The 25,614-nt window shown below is 43.6% G+C and overlaps 1 protein-coding gene across 8 annotated transcripts in view; it reads left to right on the forward strand.

The window, feature by feature from the left end:
* The first annotated feature begins 3,844 nt into the window (after positions 1–3,844).
* LOC121537097 overlaps positions 3,845–25,614 on the forward strand; it is a 36,118-nt gene continuing 14,348 nt past the window's right edge. For 6 of the 8 annotated variants that reach the window (XM_041844868.2, XM_041844870.2, XM_041844866.2 and 3 more), the window contains exons 1-7: positions 3,968–4,267; positions 4,392–4,448; positions 13,614–13,740; positions 22,880–22,969; positions 23,112–23,299; positions 23,712–23,745; positions 24,435–24,540. In XM_041844868.2, coding sequence (XP_041700802.1) covers positions 4,216–4,267; positions 4,392–4,448; positions 13,614–13,740; positions 22,880–22,969; positions 23,112–23,299; positions 23,712–23,745; positions 24,435–24,540 — 654 coding nt within the window. In that variant the 5' untranslated portion in view covers positions 3,968–4,215. The other 2 variants (XM_041844865.2, XM_041844864.2) reach the window with 2 other exon arrangements.

Genomic DNA, 25,614 nt, shown 5'->3' on the forward strand with positions numbered 1-25,614 from the left:
TGTCTGGTTAGACCGTAAACTCTCCTTCCAGACTCACATTAAGCATCTCCAATCCATAGTTAAATCTAGAATTGGCTTCCTATTTCGCATCAAAGCCTCCTTCACTCATGCTGCCAAACATGCCATCGTAAAACTGATTATCCTACCGATCCTTGACTTCGGCGATGTCATTTACAAAATAGCCTCCAACACTATACTCAGCAAATTGGATGTAGTCTATCACAGTGCCATCCATTTTGTCACCAAAGCCCCATATACTACCCACCATTGTGACATGTACGCTCTCGTTGGCTGGCCCTCACTAAATATTCGTCGCCAAACCCACTGGCTCCAGGTCATCTATAAATCACTGCTAGGCAAATCCCTGTCTTACCTTAGCTCACTGGTCACCATAGCAACACTCACCCGTAGTATGCGCTCCAGCAGGTATATCTCACTGGTCATCCCCAAAGCCAACACCTCCTTTGGCCGCCATTCCTTCCAGTTCTCTGCTGCCAATGACTGAAACGAACTGCAAAAATCTCTGAATCTGGAGACTCTTATCTCCCTCACTAACTTTAAGCATCAGTTGTCAGAGCAACTTACCGATCACTGCACCTGTACACAGCCCATCTGTAATTAGCCCACCCAACTACCTCATCCCTATATTGTTATTTATTTTGCTCATTTGCACTCCGGTATCTCTATTTGCACATCATCTTCTGCACATCTATCATTCCAGTGTTAATACTAAATTGTAATTATCTTGCACTATGGCCTATTTATTGCCTTACCTCCATAACTTACTACATTTGCACACACTGTATATAGAAATTATATTTCACAGCGGTTTAGATGGTACAAGGTCTATTCCTTGTTTTGTCACATAAACTGAAATTAGGCTAACTATTAGAATTTTACCAACCAGGAAATGGTGAAGCAATTTCTGCATAGTGCATCTTTAAGTTCCAAAGGTTTACAAAACCTTACATTTAGGGACTGGGAGACTACCTTACATTTAGGGACTGGGAGACCTTACATTACATTTACATTGACGTCATTTAGCAGAAACTCTTATCCAGAGCGACTTACAAATAGGTGCATTCACCTTATAGCCAGTGGGATAACCACCCTATAGCCAGTGGGATAACCACCCTATAGCCAGTGGGATAACCACCCTATAGCCAGTGGGATAACCACCCTATAGCCAGTGGGATAACCACCTTATAGCCAGTGGGATAACCACCCTATAGCCAGTGGGATAACCACCCTATAGCCAGTGGGATAACCACCTTATAGCCAGTGGGATAACCACCTTATAGCCAGTGGGATAACCACCCTATAGCCAGTGGGATAACCACCTTATAGCCAGTGGGATAACCACCTTATAGCCAGTGGGATAACCACCCTATAGCCAGTGGGATAACCACCCTATAGCCAGTGGGATAACCACCCTATAGCCAGTGGGATAACCACCTTATAGCCAGTGGGATAACCACCCTATAGCCAGTGGGATAACCACCCTATAGCCAGTGGGATAACCACCCTATAGCCAGTGGGATAACCACCTTATAGCCAGTGGGATAACCACCCTATAGCCAGTGGGATAACCACCTTATAGCCAGTGGGATAACCACCCTATAGCCAGTGGGATAACCACCCTATAGCCAGTGGGATAACCACCTTATAGCCAGTGGGATAACCACCTTATAGCCAGTGGGATAACCACCCTATAGCCAGTGGGATAACCACCTTATAGCCAGTGGGATAACCACCCTATAGCCAGTGGGATAACCACCCTATAGCCAGTGGGATAACCACCTTATAGCCAGTGGGATAACCACCTTATAGCCAGTGGGATAACCACCCTATAGCCAGTGGGATAACCACCCTATTGCCAGTGGGATAACCACCCTATAGCCAGTGGGATAACCACCCTATAGCCAGTGGGATAACCACCTTATAGCCAGTGGGATAACCACCTTATAGCCAGTGGGATAACCACCTTATAGCCAGTGGGATAACCACCTTATAGCCAGTGGGATAACCACCTTATAGCCAGTGGGATAACCACGGCAGGGTGTTGTCCAGGGTCACGCCAAGGCTCTTTGCACTCTGGGAGAAGGACACAACGGAGTTGTCAACCGTGATGGCGAGATCATGGAACGGGCAGTCCTTCCCCGGGAGGAAGAGCAGCTCCGTCTTGCCGAGGCTCAGCTTGAGGTGGTGATCCGTCATCCACACTGATATGTCTGCCAGACATGCAGAGATGCGATTCGCCACCTGGTTATCAGAAGGGGGAAAGGAGAAGATTAGTTGTGTGTCGTCTGCGTAGCAATGATAGGAGAGGCCATGTGAGGATATGACAGAGCCAAGTGACTTGGTGTATAGCGAGAATAGGAGAGGGCCTAGAACTGAGCCCTGGGGGACACCAGTGGTGAGAGCACGTGGTGCTAGTGAGGATCAATAACGTTTCTAAACGTTAAAACAGAGTGTATGGATTGTAGTTCACATGGATCCAGCTGAGAACCCAAGACCGGCCACCTTTGGGTTCTCGATGGCTAAGCTTGCTGCAGTTGCAAGGTAGAGAGCTAGCTAGAAAAACAGCTAGCTAACTTAGCTATCTACAGTAGCTAACAATTTAATAACGGAAAAAAACTAGCTAACAAGCATAACATGGCCATATTCTATTAACTGTAGCTAATATGGTAATTTATCTGACAACCAACTCACCATGTTAAACTCCACCCAATCTTCTGTAAAGTGGAAAATCAATCATGAGCACAGGTAATGGACACGTTTCTTCTTCTTCTTCTGTATAATGGCGTTCGCAACAATTATATGTGCATTCCGCCACCTACTGCACAGGTGGATAATAAAGATCCCAAAAGAAAAAAATGTGGGGTAATTAAAAATTTATTTTAAAAAATCCATAAACTATCAATAACGAAATGTTAATTAAACTAAATCAGCCTGCTTTTCTGTTTTAATCAGGTCCCTACACAGGCTCAGAAGGATCCTGTGATGGCGGGACATCTCCTGGCAACAGTAGTCCTTGCAGTGCTTCTGCGTTTAAGTCTTTGAGGCCCAAAAACGTATCGGCTGTAGATATAATGATGTCCAGCTTCTTGGACACTTGTGCAGAACAATTAATCACTGTTGCTATAACTGCTACAAAATCCACCTTCTTCACAATAAGTGTATCCAGATCACTTGATTGACCTATAACATTTGCAACTGGTTGTGGTGTATCTGCCACCATATCTTCTTCAGGACTGTTGCCTCTTGCCCCTTCAACTCTCTTCACCACCTACACATTGGAGATTTGCTGTACAGCCCTGATCCTTGACACCTCAACCTCTTTCACCCTAACAGGGCACTCAGGTCATTCGGAAATAAGATCCCCACCACAGTTGCAACATTTTACATTCGTAGACTCTTCAATAACATATTATTTAGGTCTGCAAACACTTGGCCAAACTTTTTACACTTCTTTTACACTGTTGTCCACTCATCTTTATTGCCAACTGTACTCGACGTGCTTTCAACTTCAAACGACAATTCTGCTTCCGCCATCTTCCTCCCCGCTCCGACTACCTCCACTGGCTCGTTTCAACCAGTGCGTCAAGGTTTGACGACTGTAAAGTGGTTTACTGTAGCTAAGAGAAAACGACAAGCGTTATATACATTCTAATGTTCGGCTGGTTGTTGTCGGGGCGGCAGGGAGCTTAGTGGTTAAGAGCTAAGAGCGTTGTGCCAGTAACCGAAAGGTCGCTGGTTCTAATCCCCGAGCCGACTAGGTGAAAAATCTGTCGATGTGCCTTTGATCAATTGCTCCTGTAAATCGCTGTGGATAAGAGCGTCTGCTAAATAACCAATTTATTTTTTATTTTAAATTTATGTTCGGCTGGTTGTTGGCGCCAAATCACGGCGCTGGGGTTGACGACAGACAGGCGCGCGCGGTCACCCTAACAACGCAGGTAGTAGCAACAGTTAGTTGGCTAGCGTGTCAGTTAGTCAGCTATATCCAACATTTAAAAAAACATATTTTTGAAATTATTTGTAGCCTTAAAGTTTGTGTTGAAGGTGAGCTGTAGTTTCGTTTTTGCCTGCCAATAACCTTTTAATTCTTTGTTTTGCTGCTGCGCCTTGCTTAAAGTTGTATGTAACGTCAGCTAGCTAACAACTTGCTAGCTGTTAACTGTTTGACCGTCCCTGTTTGTAAGACCTGTTGAAATGGATGACCATGATTCTTTGGGTAGTATGGACAGCTTACTTCTCCAGCTAGGTACGTTTTCAACTTTGACCTTTATTCCACTAATTTATACCCTAACTTTAGCTAGTGACTTACAGGAGTTAAATAGCTAGCTAGCTCATTTACTAACAGGTTGCTTTTCTTTGCTGAATTACAGCTCTGCAAACCAGGGAGATATCTCAGAAGAGGGATCAGATCAATCAACAGATTCAAAGTAAGTGATGGTGTTGCCTCACAGAAGGCAGCTATCTATATGGGGTGACTGGCTATCACATGGTGACTGGTTCAAGCCCCACTCCAGCTGTTAACAGCTACATTGGTGTCAGAAGTGGGATAATCTTAGTCCATCACCTTTATGTGAATTCTGCTCCACAGGGGACCATGGTCTTTTTCAGCATGTGCTATAATGCCCGGGGGTGGTTGAATTCTGGGGGAAAGTCAATGATATAATCTCTGTATTTATAGACCAAATATTTTCATTACATCCAATAGTGATGTTGCTTTGTGACGAAAGGTCGCTGGTTCTAATCCCCGAGCCGACTAGGTGTCGATGTGCCCTTGAGCAAGGGGCTTAACCCTAATTGCTCCTGTAAGTCGCTCTGGATAAGAGCGTCTGCTAAATGACTAATTATTATTAATTATTATGACTGAATTGCAGTTGACAGAATGCCAACAGAGATGTGGTTGGCAGGAACCACAGCTGCTAAGAAAATGTATTGTATCAAGGTGGATTCCACCTCATCAGTTACCATGGCAGCAATGGCTGCTCACATTTAAGGAAATTGTCCTTATGGAACTGTCCACAGCCAGGATTCACAGGGCCAGGGTGTCCACTCTGGACACCTGGAAAAAAGCAGCAGCGGACATTTCAGAACTTTTATCCAACAGTCCTGTACATCCATGAAGGGATCTCTATCGTTTGTAACTTTTTCTGATGTATGTATTGTTTAATAGATGTACTATGTAAGGTATATTTATTTATCTGTGTTTTTATTTCACCAGAGATTTTATATATGCTTTCAGATTGCAGGGTGGGATTTTTTTTAAATATACATACAGTGGGGTCCCAAATTATTGACCCCCTTGAAAAAGATGAGCAATAATGACTGTATAAAATAAATAATTCAAATACTGAGCTATATTGTATGCGCAAAAAAAAGTATATTATTTTATACTAACACAATTGTTCAGAGAAATAGATATTTTGTTTAACAATTAATATTATTTTTTTCTCGAAAAGGTAGGGTTCAAAATTATTGACACCGCTAAAGAATCTTATAAATAAAGTTGTCACAAGTTGAGTATTTGGTCCCATATTCCCAGCATGCAATGCTTACCTCTGGCTCGTGACTCTACAAACTTGTTGGATGCATTTGCAGTTCGTTTTAGTTGTGTTTCAGGTTATTTTGTGCCCAATAGTAATATAATGTATAGTGTCATTTTGGAGTCACTTTTATTATAAATAAGAATAGAATATGTTTCTAAACACTTCTACATTAATGTGGATGCTACCATGGTTACGGATAATCCTTAATGAATCGTGAATAATGATGAGTGAGAATTTTACAGAGGGTCAAAGATCATGCCCCCAAGACATGCTAAACTCCCCTGTCACAAGCTTGATGTAGTCATTGCTTGCTAGGAATATGACCAAATACTACACTTTTGACTACTTTATTTATAGGAATCTTTAGGAGTGTCAATAATTTTGACCCCTACCTTTTTGAGAAAAAAAGTATTACTTGTTAAAGAAAATATATTTCTCTGAGCAATTGTATTAGTATAAAAAAATATAATTTCCCTTTTTATTTAGCATACAATGTAACTCAGTATTTGAATTATATTTTATACAGTCATTATTGCTCATCCTTATCAGGTGGGTCAATAATTTGTATATACTGTATATACAGTGCATTCGGAAAGTATTCAGACCCCTTGACTTTTTCCATATTTTGTTACATTAAAGCCTTATTCTAAAATGGATTAAATTGTCCCCCCCACCCCTCATCAATCTACAGACAATACCCCATAATGACAAAGCAAAGACAGGTTTTTAGAAATGTTTGCAAATGTATATATATAAAAAAAAAAAAACTGATATCACATTTACATAAGTATTCAGACCCTTTAATCAGTACTTTTGTTGAAGCACCTTTGGCAGCGATTACAGCCTCAAGCTTGGCACACCTGTATTTAGGGAGTTTCTCCCATTCTTCTCTGCAGATCCTCTCAAGCTCTGTCAGGTTGGATGGGGAGCATCGCTGCACAGCTATTTTCAGGTCTCTCCAGAGATGTTCGATCGGGTTTAAGACCGGGCTCTGGCTGGGCCACTCAAGGACATTTAGAGACTTGTCACAAAGCCACTCCTGCGTTGTCTTGGCTGTGTGCTTAGGGTCGTTGTCCTGTTGGAAGGTGAACCTTCGCCCCAGTCTGAGGTCCTGAGCTCTCTGGAGCAGGTTTTCATTAAGGATGTCTCTGTACTTTGCTCCATTCATCTTTCCCTCGATCCTGACTAGTGTCCCAGTCCCTGCCGCTGAAAAACATCCCCACAGCATGATGCTGCCACTAGGGCTGTGACGGTCTCGAAATTTTGTCAGCCGGTGATTGTCAAGCAAATAACTGTCTGTCTCACGGTAATTGACCGTCAATTAACATAAACACATTTAGCATCTCCTGGCTTCCACACACAGCCTACAAGCCATTAAAAAAGTCTAATAAATCCATGTAATATAGCCTACACCTTCACAATAAATCCATTATTTATTTTAGACAGGTCTAAAGAAGCATGATATGAAGAAAATGTAGTCTATTTCAGAAGAACAGAATAGCATCCTCTGAGTCATCCTTATGTTATGCCCTGATCTGGCTATGCCATATGGCTGTGGGCTACACTAGTTCATTTAGCAGACAAGATTGGCTTAGAATTCCGTGGCATTATTTTATATTATTTTATAGTATGAAGAAAACAATTGAACAAAGCTGAATGAAATATAAATATTTTCTCCAAACGATTTGAGGGAGTGGCCACATGCGGCTATTCTGTGTTGAGCGGTTAACAAAGAAATAGGTCCTCCTATATGCTTAATTTAGAGTTATTAATGTAACTTTAGTTGTTCTATAAACATTGGGCTATATGTTTTGATTTTTAATACATTGTAAGGCTGCATGATGAGACTAATGATGATTTGAAAAAAGTTGCTTGAAATCCATGAGCTCTGCTATGTTTTTTGCGCAGGCTGTACACACTCCAATAGTCTCTCATTCACTATTTAACAAGCACTTGATAATGACTTGAATTTCTCGGTGGCAATCTCCTTTGTGGCCGTAATGCCCCCTAAAAAAAATCCATGCCTTTTGCGTCCCGGAGTGCTGCATTGTGCCCTTTTCCCTGAGTGTGCTGCACAATCCAAAGCGTCTCTCACGCACACGGCTCTCCGTGATCGGGTCTTTCTCGCAGGCTACAAGTTAAGACAGACACATTGGGGACAGGTCTTTCTCACAGGCTACAAGTTAAGACAGACACATTGGGGACGGGTCTTTCTCACAGGCTACAAGTTAAGACAGACACATTGGGGACGGGTCTTTCTCACAGGCTACAAGTTAAGACAGACACATTGGGGACGGGTCTTTCTCACAGGCTACGAGTTAAGACAGACACATTGGGTACACAACTGCGGTCATCCTCATCCAATTCCAAGGTGCATATTGAAGATATTGGAAGAACTGTCCACATTTACTTTTCGTCAGCCAACAAGATGAGTCGGCCTAACGAACAGCAAAAGCACTAGCCTATGTCAATCTACTATACCCCATTGCACAAACGTCAACCTATTCTATTCTGTGCAAGAAAATAAATATTCCAAACATAGTCTGGGACAGTTGTGGGATGTGATAGATCCCAAATTAATACAACCACTAGCATCAAACAAAAAATTGTTATGCAATGTGGCTGACGCAACAGATCAGAAGGTTTAGCTTAAAATGTTGAAACTATTAGGCTATTTATTCACATTATAAGCGCAGCAATGCTCACATGGCAGTAGGCTATAAATGCCAATGTTCCATTAGCGGAAAACACCATTATCAAAAGTGACCGCAAATGCAATTATGCATGTAATGCTTTTATTATAAAGGTGCATTTTTATGGTGAAAATTATCTTCCCCAAACTCACGTGCTGCTTATGTATGCCAGTTAGGCTCTACACCGCTTGTAAAGCGGATTAATGTGCTTAATTTTAAGAAGTTATTTGGCCACTTTAGTTGTGATACAAACATTATTAAAACATATAGGCCTAGGGGCTAGGCTACATGAGGTATGCGACTATGATTCAAACAAGTAAAAAAAAAAATGGCTTTGTTTCTTATGCAGGGCATCATTAAAAAATCCTTCTTTAACCTGTCTCCTCCCCTTCATCTACACTGGCTAATATTGTCACCCATCAGACTATTCTTGATTTAATATTGTCTTTACATATACTAAATAATATACGTGTGACATTTGTTTTGATTTAGAATGGACCATTGTCATGCACCTGTATCGAAACAGGGGCAGCGGGGAAAAATACATGTAATCTATGCACTTAAATAGCGAATGGAGGACGCTTTTCCCCATGGTTTATTTTCATGCCAGCCAGGTAGGCTATACTCCTGTTGTAAAGAGAAGCAATGTGCTTAATATTAGGAAAGTTGAGAAATAAATATAGTAGGCCTAGCCTATAGAAAGCTGATGGGATCCTCCTCTTTTTAATAGAGGCCATCACTCTGTTTTCTCCCGCAATTGCATAGCCTATAGAAGATGGCGCTGGAGAAGATGGCTGCCGTTTTACAGCCCTCTAACCGATTGATCTATTATGTGTGTTTTTTCATGTTATTTGTAATTTATCTGTACATGATGTTTCTGCCACCGTCTCTTATGACCAAAAAGAGCTTCTGGATATCAGGACAGCGATTACTCACCTCGTATTGGACGAAGATTTTTTCTTCAATGAGTCGGACGCGAAGGATATTCTACAGACACCCGACAAGGCCCAAATCCCCGTCATTCGCATGAGAAAGAGACGGAGATATCGTGGACGTAGGTCGGGTGCCTTGTGAGGATCCGACGGCGAGCGAGTAAACTGCCTCTTCCATCAATCCTATTAGCCAATGTTCATTCATTTGAGAACAAATTGGATGACCTAAGACTAAGGTTATCCTTCCAACGCGACATCGTGGCTGAACGACGACATACAGCTGGCAGGATATATGATACATCAGCAAGATAGAACGGCTGACTCCGGTAAGACAAGGGGTGGCGGTCTGTGTATATTTGTAAACAACAGCTGGTGCATGAAATCTAATACTAAGGAAGTCTCGAGGTTTTGCTCGCCTGAGGTAGAGAATCTCATGAGAAGCTGTAGACCACACTATCTACCAAGAGAGTTTTCATCTATATTTTTTGTAGCTGTCTATCTACCCCCACAAACCGATGTTGGCACTAAGTCCGCACTCAATGAGCTGTATAAGGCCATAAGCAGACAGGAAAACGCTCATCCAGAGGCAGCGCTCCTAGTGGCCGGGGACTTTAATGCAGGGAAACTTGAATCCGTTCTGCCTAATTTCTATCAGCATGTTAAATGTGCAACCAGAGGAAAAAAAACTCTAGACCACACACAGAGACGCAAACAAAGCTCTCCCTCGCCCTCCATTTGGCAAATCTGACCATAACTATATCCTCCTGATTCCTGCTTATAAGCAAAAACTAAAGCAGGAAGCACCAGTGACTCGGTTAATAGAAAAGTGGTCAGATGACGCAGATGCTAAGCTACAGGACTGTTTTGCTAGCACAGACTGGAATATGTTCCGGGATTCTTAAGATAGCATTGAGGAGTACACCACATCAGTCACCGGCTTCATCAATAAGTGCATCGATGACGTCGTCCCCACAGTGACCGTACGTACATACCCCAACCAGAAGCCATGGATTACAGGCAACATCCGCACTGAGCTAAAGGGTAGAGCTGCCGCTTTCAATGAGCGGGACTCTAACCCGAACGCTTATAAGAAATCCCGCTATGCCCTCCGACGAACCATCAAACAGGCAAAGAGTCAATACAGGACTAAGATTGAATCGTACTACACCGGCTCTGACGCTCGTCGGATATGGCAGGGCTTGAAAACTATTACAGACTACAAAGGGAAGCACAGCCGCGAACTGCCCAGTGACACAAGCCTACCAGACGAGCTAAATCACTTCTATGCTCGCTTCGAGGAAAGCAACACTGAAGCTTGCATGAGAGCATCATCTGTTCCGGATGACTATGTGATCACGCTCTCCGTAGCCGATGTGAGTAAGACTTTTAAGCAGGTCAACATTCACAAGGCCGCAGGACCAGACGGATTACCAGGACGTGTACTCCGAGCATGTGCTGACCAACTGGCAAGTGTCTTCACTGACATTTTCAACATGTCCCTGACTGAGTCTGTAATACCAACATGTTTCAAGCAGACCACCATAGTCCCCGTGCCCAAGGACACTAAGATAACCTGCCTAAATGACTACCAACCCGTGGCACTCACGTCTGTAGCCATGAAGTGCTTTGAAAGGCTGGTCATGGCTCACATCAACACCATTATCCCAGAAACCCTAGACCCACTCCAATTTGCATACCGCCCCAACAGATCCACAGATGATGCAATCTCTATTGCACTCCACACTGCCCTTTCCCACATGGACAAGAGGAACACCTACGTGAGAATTGACTACAGCTCAGCGTTCATCACTAAGCTAAGGACCCTGGGACTAAACACCTCCCTCTGTAACTGGATCCTGGACTTCCTGATGGGCCGCCCCCAGGTGGTAAGGGTAAGTAACAACACGTCTGCCACGCTGATCCTCAACACGGGGGCCCCTCAGGGGTGCGTGCTCAGTCCCCTCCTGTACTCCCTGTTCACCCATGACTGCATGGCCAGGCATGACTCCAACACCATCATTAGGTTTGCCGACGACACAACCTTGGTAGGACTGATCACCGACAACGATGAGACAGCCTATAGGGAGGAGGTCAGAGACCAAGACCCCTCCCCCCACCCCATCCCCCTCTTTTACGCTGCTGCTACTCTGTTTACTATTTATGCATAGTCACTTTAACTCTACCCACATGTACATATGACCTCAACTACCTCAACTAGCCGGTCCCCCCGCACATTGACTCTGTACCGGTACCCCCCTGTATATAGCCTCCCTACTGTTATTTCCCATTGACTCTGTACCGGTACCCCCTGTATATAGCCTCCCTACTGTTATTTCCCATTGACTCTGTACCGGTACCCCCTGTATATAGCCTCCCTACTGTTATTTCCCATTGACTCTGTACCGGTATCCCCCTGTATATAGCCTCCCTACTGTTATTTCCCATTGACTCTGTACCGGTATCCCCCTGTATATAGCCTCCCTACTGTTATTTCCCATTGACTCTGTACCGGTATCCCCCTGTATATAGCCTCCCTACTGTTATTTCCCATTGACTCTGTACCGGTACCCCCCTGTATATAGCCTCCCTACTGTTATTTCCCATTGACTCTGTGCACGGTACCCCCTGTATATAGCCTCCCTACTGTTATTTCCCATTGACTCTGTACCGGTATCCCCCTGTATATAGCCTCCCTACTGTTATTTCCCATTGACTCTGTACCGGTACCCCCTGTATATAGCCTCCCTACTGTTATTTCCCATTGACTCTGTACCGGTACCCCCTGTATATAGCCTCCCTACTGTTATTTCCCATTGACTCTGTACCGGTATCCCCCTGTATATAGCCTCCCTACTGTTATTTCCCATTGACTCTGTACCGGTATCCCCCTGTATATAGCCTCCCTACTGTTATTTCCCATTGACTCTGTACCGGTACCCCCTGTATATAGCCTCCCTACTGTTATTGTATTTTACTGCTGCTCTTTAGCTATTTGCTTTTATTTTTTTATTTGACATTTTTCTTTAAAAAATGTGTTGCGCAACATGAGCTCATGGGTCTCATGAAGTGTTTGATTAGATTTTCGAAAACATTTGCATTGATGTCAGAGTGATTAGAGGGACAATAGAGTGCTGAGTACCAGGCAGTTATTAGCAAGTTTGGTAGGATACTAATGACCAGCAGCAGCATCAGAGCTTGGAGAAGCCTAGTTACCGTGACTAAATGGTCATGTGGAATTTGACTGCCTTCATGACTCGTGACCGCCGGTGTGGGGGTAATACGGTCACCGCAACAGCCCTACTGCCACCACCATGCTTCACCGTAGGGATGGTGCCAGGTTTCCTCCAGACGTGACACTTGGCATTCAGGCCAAAGAGTTCAATCTTGGTTTCATCAGACCAGAGAATGTTGTTTCTCATGGTCTGAGAGTCTTTAGGTGCCTTTTGGCAAACTCCAAGCGGGCTGTCATGTGCCTTTTACTGAGGAGTGGCTTCCATCTGGCCACTCTAGCATAAAGGCCTGATTGGTAGAGTGCTGCAGAGATGGTTGTCCTTCTGGAAGGTTCTCCCATCTCCACAGAGGAACTCTGGAGCTCTGTCAGAGTGACCATCGGGTTCATGGTCACCTCCCTGACCAAGGCCCTTCTCCCCAGATTGCTCAGTTTGGCCGGGCGGCCAGCTCTAGGAAGAGTCTTGGTGGTTCCATTTAAGAATGATGGAGGCCACTGTGTTCTTGGGGACCTTCAATGCTGCAGAAATTGTTTGGTTCCCTTCCCCAGATCTGTGCCTCGACACAATCCTGTCTCGGAGCTCTACGGACAATTCCTTCGACATCATGGCTTGGTTTTTGCTGTGACATGCACTGTCAACTGTGGCACCTTGTATAGACAGGTATGTGCCTTTCCAAATCATGTCCAATCAATTGAATTTACCACAGGTGGACTCCAATCAAGTTGTAGAAACATCTCAAGGATGATCAATGGAAACAGGATGCACCTGAGCTCAATTTTGAGTCTCATAGCAAAGGGTCTGAATTCTTATGTAAATAAGGTATTTCAGTTTTTTTATTTTTAATACATTTGCAAAAATGTCTAAGAACCTGTTTTCACTTTGTCATTATGGGGTATTGTGTGTAGATTGATGAGGAAAAAATATAATTTCATAAATTTTAGAATAAGGCTGTAACGTAACAAAATGTGGAAAAAGTCAAGGGGTCTGAATACTTTCTGAATGCACTGTATAGGATGTATTGTATGAATCCTTTGAATTGAAAAACTTGTTGTTAAAACAAAAAGAAGTGGGACAATCCAACAGTCTCAGGCCTTTATAAAGATCATATCAAGGGAAGGCCATGTGTAACATGTTCTGTTGTGGTTGCCTAATGTTTTAGGTGTATGGTGTTCATTAATCAGTTTATTGTTTTGTCAGTCGGCAAAGCCAATGTTGCTGAGAAGAAATCCTACATCAAAGGGATCCAGAGAAACATCAGGAAGCTTGAGGAAGAATGTCATCATAAGCAGAACATTGTGAAGCATCTCAAAGGCAATACGAAAAGGTAAAGCAAAAGTTTGTTGTGTTTTTTGTAGGTGGGTCTTTATAAATAATGGGGCCAATGTGTGATATTGGGATCAACATTTCAAAATGGTTTGAAACAAAAATAAAAAGGTTTTTCATGCAGTTCCACATGTATATTTAGAGGAATGAAAATGAATATATGCAAATTGTCCCATAACTATACATCCTTTAAGCAGGGTTGAAATTCAAGGACTTTCAGGGACTTTCAAGTACTTCATTATCATTTTCAAGGACCTCAATGTTATACAATTGTATAATTTACCCCCGCAAAAAGAAAGTAGGCCATTACCATTTTAAGAATAAGGATTTTTTTTAGGACTTGCCAATTTTTATAATTAGAAAGTGACCAAAAACCAGGTTCCCTTTTTAATGGAAGGATTTGTATGGAAAGCAAAGTTGAAGCAACCGATGTTGTCGTCCTCATAATAACCACACATGGTTTAACCGCAACAGAGCAGCGCAACACCCTTCCATTTAAGCAGTGGGAAACAAACGAAAGTGGCCACATCTCTCACAAAATTGATCACAAATGAAATCACAGACAATTATAAGGGAGCAGGATAACTTATAAATTGGCTACAATAATTACATTAACCTTTCAAGCACCAAATTGAGGAAATGTCAGATTTTCAAGGTAGGCCTATTCCAGTACTTTAATTTCTGAGCTCCAAATGTAAGTTCAAGTAGGCTATTTCAAGCCCCTTGTATTGTTTAACATTGCAGATGTAACATGGAAACCAAAATGTACACTGAGTATACCAAACATTAGGAACACCTTTCTAATATTGAGTTGCCCCCCCACTCCATTTTTCCCTCAGAACAGCCTAACTTTGTCGGGGCGTGGACTCTACAAGGTGTCGAAAGCGTTCCATAGGGATGCTGGCCCATGTTGACTCCAAGGCTTCCCACAGTTGTGTCAAGTTGGCTGGATGTCCTTTGGGTAGTGGACCATTCTTGATACACACGCGAAACTGTTGAGCATGAAAAACCCAGCAGCGTTGCAGTTCTTGACGCAAACCGGTGCGCCTGGCACCTACTACCATACCCTGTTCAAAGACACTTAAATCTTTTGTCTTGCCCATTCACCCTCTGAATGGCACACATACACAATCCGTCTCAAGGCTTAAAAATCCTTCTTTAACCTGTCTCCTCCCCTTCATCTACACTGATTGAAGTGGATTTAACAAGTGACATCAATAAGGGATCATAGCTTTCACCTGGATTCACCTGGCCAGAAAATCACATTGTATGATTTTCAGGGGCGGTGTGTTCATTAGGGCGATATGGGCGACGCACTGCCAAACGGGAAAAGCAAGGGATTTTTTTTCTAATCAATTATATCACGGCAACAGTAGTTATCAGTGTTCTAATCTAGACGTCTGATCTGCCACTAAATGTCCAATCAGGCTAAAGTCGTGCTTCAAATGGCCCCGCCCGTTTTGGGGCGATTTCAGTCAGGTTGAAAATCGCCCAGAAGTCTCTCATAGCCTCTCATGTAAAATCTTTTTTTTTCAAATATCAGAGCTTTCAATACAATCTCTATGGGTTTCTGAGGGCTTGCACTTACGCGCTTTCGTCATACGTAACATAACCATGAACGTAACTAAGAAAAGAGCGGGTAGCAGCGTCAATCAATTCACGTACTACTATCAAGATGGCTATAGCGTTCAGTGCAACTCGATTGTCTCTTTGAAAGAAGTTCACATCAAAGACCATTCAAAACGAGCTACTGGAGTGTATGCTAGCGGTCATGAGGGAACATATTGTGGAGGAGGTGAAGTCGGCGAACTTCGTAGCTATCCAAGCTGACGAGACCACGGACGTTTCTACACATACACAGCTGGTGCTGAGGTACATAGATAGCAACCACAGAGTGCAGGAGCGCTTTTTTGAGTTCCTTCCCATCTCGGAATCAACCTCAGTCTCAATCGCCAGTGTGCTTTTGGAGAGACTGAAACTGAGAGTCAAACTCATTGCGCAAGCTTACGATGGAGCCAGTGTGATGAGGGGAGAGAAGGCTGGTGTGCAGCAAAAGGTACGTGAGCATTTCAAGAATGCCCATTACGTGCATTGCTATGTGCATCAGCTGAATTTTATGCCTGATTTCAATGAGAAAGTCATTGACCGCTTTGCTGCATTGAAAGAGAGAAGAGAACAGTTTCAGTACAAGTAATGTAGCCTCTCTCTCTCTTTGTCCCTCCCTGTCTGTCTCTTTAACACACACGCCCAAATCAGTTCACAGTTGATGTTGTTTAAAATAGTTATTTTTCATTAAAAAAAAGTAAAACTTTTTTTTTACAAATCTATACAATTGGCCAGAATATGGTTGTTCATATTTACAAATCTATACAATTGGCCAGAATATGGTTGTTCATTTTTACAAAGCCATACAGATAGCTGTGTTTACCTTTTCTAGAAATTATTTTCAAATTCTGTTTTCAGGCAAAATGTCTATCACTGTTCATTTTCACAAATCTATACAAGAGGGCAGAATATGGAAGTGTATAAACATTTCCTATTACCAATAACTTGCATCAATGTTTTCAGTAGCCTCTATCAAAAGCTCCTGCTTGCTTGTTGTGAATTATGCTCAGGTGCACATATTTCCAATTCAACCATGAGGCCTTTTTGAAGCAAGTAATGTGTATATCAGTATTGACTTATATGCTGCCCCTGTTTTCATGTTGTTGCTGGACATATCTTTTTTAAAATGTGTGTAGGTCACCTAAATCATCAGAAAAATTGCCCCCCCTGAGAATTTTTTCAGGAGCCGCCACTGATGATTTTTAAGTAATTAATTTGCATTTTATTGCATGACATAAGTATTTGATCACCTACCAACCAGTAAGAATTCCGGCTCTCACAGACCTGTTAGTTTTTCTTTAAGAAGCCCTCCTGTTCTCCACTCATTACCTGCATTAACTGCACCTGTTTGAACTCGTTACCTGTATAAAAGACACCTGTCCACACATTCAATCAAACAGACTCCAACCTCTCCACAATGGCCAAGACCAGAGAGCTGTGTAAGGACATCAGGGATACAATTGTAGACCTGCACAAGGCTGGGATGGGCTACAGGACAATAGGCAAGCAGCTTGGTGAGAAGGCAACAACTGTTGGCGCAATTATTAGAAAATGGAATAAGTTCAAGATGATGGTCAATCACCCTCGGTCTGGGGCTCCATGCAAGATCTCACCTCGTGGGGCATCAATGATCATGAGGAAGGTGAGGGATCAGCCCAGAACTACACGGCAGGACCTGGTCAATGACCTGCAGAGAGCTGGGACCACAGTCTCAAAGAAAACCATTAGTAACACACCACGCCGTCATGGATTAAAATCCTGCAGTGCACGCAAGGTCCCTCTGCTCAAGCCAGCGCATGTCCAGGCCCGTCTGAAGTTTGCCAATGACCATCTGGATGATCCAGAGGAGGAATGGGAGAAGGTCATGTGGTCTGATGAGACAAAATATAGCTTTTTGGTCTAAACTCCACTCGCCGTGTTTGGAGGAAGAAGAAGGATGAGTACAACCCCAAGAACACCATCCCAACCGTGAAGCATGGAGGTGGAAACATCATTCTTTGGGGATGCTTTTCTGCAAAGGGGACAGGACGACTGCACTGTATTGAGGGGAGGATGGATGGGGCCATGTATCCCGAGTTCTTGGCCAACAACCTCCTTCCCTCAGTAAGAGCATTGAAGATGGGTCGTGGCTGGGTCTTCCAGCATGACAACGACCCGAAACACACAGCCAGGGCAACTAAGGAGTGGCTCCGTAAAAGCATCTCAAGGTCCTGGAGTGGCCTAGCCAGTCTCCAGACCTGAACCCAATAGAAAATCTTTGGAGGGAACTGAAAGTCCGTATTGCCCAGCGACAGCCCCGAAACCTGAAGGATCTGGAGAAGGTCTGTATGGAGGAGTGGGCCAAAATCCCTGCTGCAGTGTGTGCAAACCTGGTCAAGACCTACAGGAAACGTATGATCTCTGTAATTGCAAACAAAGGTTTCTGTACCAAATATTAAGTTCTGCTTTTCTGATGTATCAAATACTTATGTCATGCAATAAAATGCAAATTAATTAATTAAAAATCATACAATGTGATTTTCTGGATTTTCTAAGTGTACCTATGATAAAAATTACAGACCTCTACATGCTTTGTAAGTAGGAAAACCTGCAAAATCGGCAGTTTATCAAATACTTGTTCTCCCCACTGTATATATATATATATATATATTTTGTTTTTATACTGGCCCCCCGTGGGAATCGAACCCACAACCCTGGCGTTGCAAACGCCATGCTCTACCAACTGAGCTACATCCCTGCCGGCCATTCCCTCCCCTACCCTGGACGACGCTGGGCCAATTGTGCGCCGCCCATGAGTCTCCCGGTCGCGGCTGGCTGCTAGGCGTCCAAAAGACCACTAGGCTATGTCATTTGTTGTCATTATATCCAGAATAATTAATAGAAATAGCATTGGCTGTTGCTCAATTGTCTATAATACACAATTGCGCACAGTTGACTGTGTCCAATCCGAGGCACAAAAACATATGAAAACATGAACAGATTACCTTGATGCTTTCTCTGTTGAATCTAACGAGACCCTGCTGGAAATCAAGCAGACAACAGCAGACGATCAACATACATTCCCTAAGGATAGATCCAACGTGGATCCAGGCAACTCTGTCTGAATGAGACACCAAAATAATCTGGACATTCCTCCGCGAACACCTTTTTTCCAGAACTTGGGCTGTTGTTGCATCGCATGTGCTATCACAACAGCTGTTAGTCACGTGACTGTCATTTGGATCAGATGATGATGTGTGAAAATATCATGGCGTACCTGACAAGCTGGACACCACATCCAACAAGTGTTATGCATAATTATTGAAGAACCATGTTAATGACAGTATCGATTTAGGTTTTAAGTATCAAGCTAAGGTGACCATTTCTGTTAGAAGCATTCGATTTTGCAATCAATACATTATTTTGGATTTGTTTGCCCATGAAAACTGTTTTCACCCCATAACATAAGGAGACACAAAATGTTACGTACAGTTGAAGTCGGAAGTTTACATACACCTTAGCCAAATACATTTAAACTCAGTTTTTCACCATTCCTGACATTTAATCCTAGGAACAGTTCCCTGTCTTAGGTCAGTTAGGATCACCACTTTATTTTAAGAATGTGAAATGTCAGAATAATAGTAGAGAGAATGATTTATTTCAGCTTTTATTTCTTTCATCACATTCCCAGTGGGTCAGAAATTTACATACACTCAATTAGTATTTGGTAGCATTGCCTTTAAATTGTTTAACTTGGGTCAAACGTTTCGGGTAGCCTTCCACAAGCTTCCCACAATAAGTTGGGTGAATTTTGGCCCATTCCTCCTGACAGAGCTGGTGTAACTGAGTTAGGTTTGTAGGCCTCCTTGCTCGCACACGCTTTTTCAGTTCTGCCCACAAATGTTCTATAGGATTGAGGTCAGGGCTTTGTGATGGCCACTCCAATACCTTGACTTTGTTGTCCTTAAGCCATTTTGCCACAACTTTGGAAGTATGCTTGGGGTCATTGTCCATTTGGAAGACCCATTTGCGACCAAGCTTTAACTTCCTGATTGATGTCTTGAGATGTTGCTTCAATATATCCACATAATGTTCCTTCCTCATGATGCCATCTATTTTGTGAAGTGCACCAATCCCTCCTGCAGCAAAGCACCCCCACAGCATGATGCTGCCACCCCCGTACTTCACGGTTGGGATGGTGTTCTTCGACTTGCAAGCACCCCCTTTTTCCTCCAAACATAACGATGGTCATTATGGCCAAACAGTTCTATTTTTGTTTCATCAGACCAGAGGACATTTCTCCAAAAAGTACGATCTTTGTCCCCATGTGCAGTTGCAAACCGTAGTCTGGCTTTTTTATGGCGGTTTTGGAGCAGTGGCTTCTTCCTTGCTGAGCGGCCTTTCAGGTTATGTCAATATAGGACTCGTTTTACTGTGGATATAGATACTTGTGTACCTGTTTCTTCCAGCATCTTCACAAGGTCCTTTGCTGTTGTTCTGGGATTGATTTTCGCATCAAAGTACGTTCATCTCTAGGAGAAAGAACGCGTCTCCTTCCTGAGCGGTATGACGGCTGCGTGGTCCCATGGTGTTTATACTTGCGTACTATTGTTTGTACAGATGAACGTGGTAACTTCAGGCGTTTGGAAATTGCTCCCAAGGATGAACCAGACTTGTGGAGGTCTACAAATTTTTCCTGAGGTCTTGGCTGATTTCTTTTGATTTTCCCATGATGTCAAGCAAAGAGGCACTGAGTTTGAAGGTAGGCCTTGAAATACATCCACAGGTACACCTCCAATTGACTCAAATTATGTCAATTAGCCTATCAGAAGCTTCTAAAGCCATGACATCATTTTCTGGAATTTTCCAAGCTGTTTAAAGGCACAGTCAATTTAGTGTATGTAAACTTCTGACCCACTGGAATTGTGATACAGTGAATTATAAGTGAAATAATCTGTCTATAAACAATTGTTGGAAAAATTACTTGTGTCATTCACAAAGTAGATGTCCTAACCGACTTGCCAAAACTATAGTTTGTTAACAAGAAGTGTATGTAAACTTCCGACTTCAACTGTAGTTACACTTGTCGTGACGTGACTTTCATTAATATGATGACTGTTATCTATCGAATCAGTTAACTATGTTAGTCAAAGTTCCAGACCTCTTAAAACACTGCAGAATGTTCTGGTCTAGTCTGGTGACTTGATCTTCTTCCCCTCGTGTTCTAAATGTGTGGATGATGTCCGTCTGGATAATGACCGTCTGATGTGAATTTGTCTTTCAAGCCTACCCTCCCCTCTTCTGTGGATGAGAGGGGGTCTGGTCATCGTCAGCCATTTGCCAAGCTGATCTGAGGCCTTGGATGCTCACCCAGGAGAGTCATGACACACTGCATTCCTGACAGCTAGATCCAGGATTCTTACAGGGTTCAAGTTCAATGTCTAATTTAACTGATTCATGCTTAATACAGTGCATTCGTGAAGTTTTCAGACCCCTTGACTTTTTCCACATTTTCTTACGTTACAGCCTTATTCTAAAATTGATTAAATCCTTTTTTCCCCTCATCAATCTGCACACAATACCCCATAAATATTTTTCAAATGAATAAAAAAAATAAAAACAACGGAAATATCACATTTACGTAAGTATTCAGACCCTTTATTCAACACTTTGTTGAAGCACCTTTGGCAGCGATTACAGCCTGGATTCTTCTTGGATATGACACTACAAGCTTGGCACACCTGTATTTGGGGAGTTTCTCCCATTCTTCTCTGCAGATCCTCTCAAGCTCTGTCAGGTTGGATGGGGAGCGTTGCTGCACAGCTATTTTCAGGTCTCTCCAGAGATCAGGTTCAAGTCCGGGCTCTGCCTGGGCCACTCAAGAACATTCAGAGACTTGTTCCGAAGCCACTCCTGCGTTGTCTTGGCTGTGTGCTTAGGGTCGTTGTCCTGTTGGAAGGTGAACCTTCGCCCCAGTCTGAGGTCCTGAGCACTCTGGAGCAGGTTTTCATCTTTCCCTCGATCCTGACTAGTCTCCAAGTCCCTGCAGCTGAAAAACATCCCCACAGCATGATGCTGCCACCACCATGCTTCACCGTTGGGATGGTGCCAGGTTTCCTCCAGACGTGACGCTTGGCATTCAGGCCAAAGAGTTCAATCTTGGTTTCATCAGACCAGAGAATGTTGTTTCTTATGGTCTGAGAGTCCTTTAGGTGCCTTTTGGCAAATTCCAAGTGGGCTGTCATGTGCCTTTTTCTGAGGAGTGGCTTCCATCTGGCCACTCTAGCATAAAAGCCTGATTGGTAGAGTGCTGCAGAGATGGTTGTCCTTCTTGAAGGTTCTCCCATCTCCACAGAGGAACTCTGGAGCTCTGTCAGAGTGACCATCGGGTTCTTGGTCACCTCCCTGACCAAGGCCCTTCTCCCCCGATTGCTCAGTTTGGCCGGGCGGCCAGCTCTAGGAAGAGTCATGGTGGTTCCAAACTTCTTCCATTTAAAAATGATGGAGGCCACGCTCAATGCTGCAGACATACAGTGGGGAAAAAAAGTATTTAGTCAGCCACCAATTGTGCAAGTTCTCCCACTTAAAAAGATGAGAGAGGCCTGTAATTTTCATCATAGGTACACGTCAACTATCCAGAAAATCACATTGTAGGATTTTTTATGAATTTATTTGCAAATTATGGTGGAAAATAAGTATTTGGTCACCTACAAACAAGCAAGATTTCTGGCTCTCACAGACCTGTAACTTCTTTTTTAAGAGGCTCCTCTGTCCTCCACTCGTTACCTGTATTAATGGCACCTGTTTGAACTTGTTATCAGTATATAAGACACCTGTCCACAACCTCAAACAGTCACACTCCAAACTCCACTATGGCCAAGACCAAAGAGCTGTCAAAGGACACCAGAAACAAAATTGTAGACCTGCACCAGGCTGGGAAGACTGAATCTGCAATAGGTAAGCAGCTTGGTTTGAAGAAATCAACTGTGGGAGCAATTATTAGGAAATGGAAGAAGTACAATCTCCCTCGATCTGGGGCTCCACGCAAGATCTCACCCCGTGGGGTCAAAATGATCACAAGAACGGTGAGCAAAAATCCCAGAACCACACGGGGGGACCTAGTGAATGACCTGCAGAGAGCTGGGACCAAAGTAACAAAGCCTACCATCAGTAACACACAACGCCGCCAGGGACTCAAATCCTGCAGTGCCAGACGTGTCCCCCTGCTTAAGCCAGTACATGTCCAGGCCCGTCAGAAGTTTGCTAGAGTGCATTTGGATGATCCAGAAGAGGATTGGGAGAATGTAATATGGTCAGATGAAACCAAAATAGAACTTTTTGGTAAAAGCTCAACTCGTCGTGTTTGGAGGCCTGCCCTAGCTTTGGATTGTATTCACAAAACATTTCAGAGTAGGAGTGGTGATCTAGGATCAGTTTTGCCCTTTACTGTAGATCATATGAATATCATTATATAGACAGGGGGGACCTGATCCTGGACCTGTGTGAATACAGGCCCTGCTGTGATTTATTGTATCATTGTACCCCCTCTCCTGCAGTCTAAAGGGGGCTAACAGCCTCCTGTTGCAGTATGAGAAGACACTGCAGGCTGAACTGAAGAGGAGACGAGACAACTGCAATCAAGACATGTAGGCCTACATTTTGTCTTGACATTTATATTATGGTCATTTAGCAGATGCTCTCAACTAGTGCAGTGAAAAAGTACAGAATTATTAGACAACCCATAACACTGCATCAGTTATACTTAGGCCTCCAGTGTGTCTGCTGTAGGAAAGTGTACCAGGAGAGAATAGAGCGCTACAGGAAGGTTTTCCAGAAGCACAAAGAGAGTTACTGGCAGAATCCTCTGGCCAAGCAGCTGCTGATGATCCAGTCAGAAAAAGAAGAGCTTGAAAGCAGGATTAAAGCTTGTGAGGACCAGATAACAGCCAAAGAGAAAGCTCTGCAGGATCTACGAGGTAACTACTAGGGCAGTGGTTCCCAATAGTACACATGAATGTTGCAGCACCGGACAACCACACCTGATTCAACTTGTCAACTAATCATCAAGCCCTGGATGACTTGAATCAGGTGAGTTTGTCCCTGGCTACAACAACGTGTGCTGTTGGGGATACTGGAGGACTGGAGTTGGGAAACACTGTACTAGGTAACCAATATGGTAACCAATATCCTCTACTAGGTAACCAATATGGTAACCAATATCCTCTACTAGGTAACCAATATGGTAACCAATATCCTCTACTAGGTAACCAATATGGTAACCAATATCCTCTACTAGGTAACAAACATGTTTTAGTCCATTGAATATCCTGTGTTGTTGGTTTGATGTACAGTGCAAAGAAGTACAAGCTTATTTCTTTCTTCCCTCAGGTCAAACATTGTCCATCGAGAACCCATTGGAAAGGTATCCTTTTGCACGGTTAATGTCAACCGAAACTCACTGACCTGCAAAACGATTAGTGTTGGGCCAATATATGATTAAATCGATATTGTGATATTTGACATTGACAAGTGCAAGAAGGTATATTGTGATGTTCAAGACCATACTCTATTTCAACACTACAAATCAAAACTGTGAAGTTTTATTTGTTAGGCTGTATCAATATGGTAAATGAAGTCTAAATAAATGAACTAAGCCTAATTTTTTCACCACACAAAGATTATTTAATGAGAATGTGATTATAATATTGTATAAAAGATCAACAATTATAGTCTGGAATGATCTAGTCATTACCGGGCCAAAATGATTATATCAGATATCGCAATATTTGGAGTAGCATATCGTAAAAGAGGTCTCCCCAGATATTTAATTTCAGAATTGGTTAGGGTTAAGTTGAGGGTCAGTTTTAGATTAGTCAGGAGTGTCCTTATAGCCTCTGGAAGTGTGTCAGATAAGGTGAGCTGTTCTTGGCTGAGGAAATGTAGTCCTCTGGAAGTGTGTCAGATAAGGTGAGCTGTTCTTGGCTGAGGAAATGTAGTCCTCTGGGAGTGTGTCAGATAAGGTGAGCTGTTCTTGGCTGAGGAAATGTAGTCCTTGGCTGAGGAAATGTAGTCCTTGGCTGAGGAAATGTAGTCCTTAACCTTTTTGTCCAGCATCTCTGGTCTACTGACGGCAGCAGAGTCTCACAGACAGTCAGCGTCTCAGGCTGAGGATGACCATCAGTCTCCACTAGACATCTCCTCCCTCCATCTCTCCCAGGTATCTCTCTCTGTCCTCCCTCCATCTCTCCCAGGTATCTATCTCTGTCCTCCCTCCATCTCTCCCAGGTATCTATCTCTGTCCTCCCTCCATCTCTCCCAGGTATCTATCTCTGTCCTCCCTCCATCTCTCCCAGGTATCAATCTCTGTCCTCCCTCCATCTCTCCCAGGTATCTATCTCTGTCCTCCCTCCATCTCTCCCAGGTATCAATCTCTGTCCTCCCTCCATCTCTCCCAGGTATCTATCTCTGTCCTCCCTCCATCTCTCCCAGGTATCAATCTCTGTCCTCCCTCCATCTCTCCCAGGTATCTATCTCTGTCATCCCTCCATCTCTCCCAGGTATCTCTCTCTGTCCTCCCTCCATCTCTCCCAGGTATCTATCTCTGTCCTCCCTCCATCTCTCCCAGGTATCTATCTCTGTCCTCCCTCCATCTCTCCCAGGTATCAATCTCTGTCCTCCCTCCATCTCTCCCAGGTATCAATCTCTGTCCTCCCTCCATCTCTCCCAGGTATCTATCTCTGTCCTCCCTCCATCTCTCCCAGGTATCTCTCTCTGTCCTCCCTCCATCTCTCCCAGGTATCTATCTCTGTCCTCCCTCCATCTCTCCCAGGTATCTATCTCTGTCCTCCCTCCATCTCTCCCAGGTATCTATCTCTGTCCTCCCTCCATCTCTCCCAGGTATCTATCTCTGTCCTCCCTCCATCTCTCCCAGGTATCTCTCTCTGTCCTCCCTCCATCTCTCCCAGGTATCTATCTCTGTCCTCCCTCCATCTCTCCCAGGTATCTATCTCTGTCCTCCCTCCATCTCTCCCAGGTATCTATCGCTGTCCTCCCTCCATCTCTCCCAGGTATCTATCTCTGTCCTCCCTCCATCTCTCCCAGGTATCTATCTCTGTCCTCCCTCCATCTCTCCCAGGTATCTATCTCTGTCCTCCCTCCATCTCTCCCAGGTATCTATCTCTGTCCTCCCTCCATCTCTCCCAGGTATCTATCGCTGTCCTCCCTCCGTCTCTCCCAGGTATCTATCTCTGTCCTCCCTCCATCTCTCCCAGGTATCTATCGCTGTCCTCCC

The sequence above is a fragment of the Coregonus clupeaformis genome, chromosome 23, assembly GCF_020615455.1.
Source record: "Coregonus clupeaformis isolate EN_2021a chromosome 23, ASM2061545v1, whole genome shotgun sequence".
In the NCBI taxonomy this organism is placed as follows: domain Eukaryota; kingdom Metazoa; phylum Chordata; class Actinopteri; order Salmoniformes; family Salmonidae; genus Coregonus; species Coregonus clupeaformis.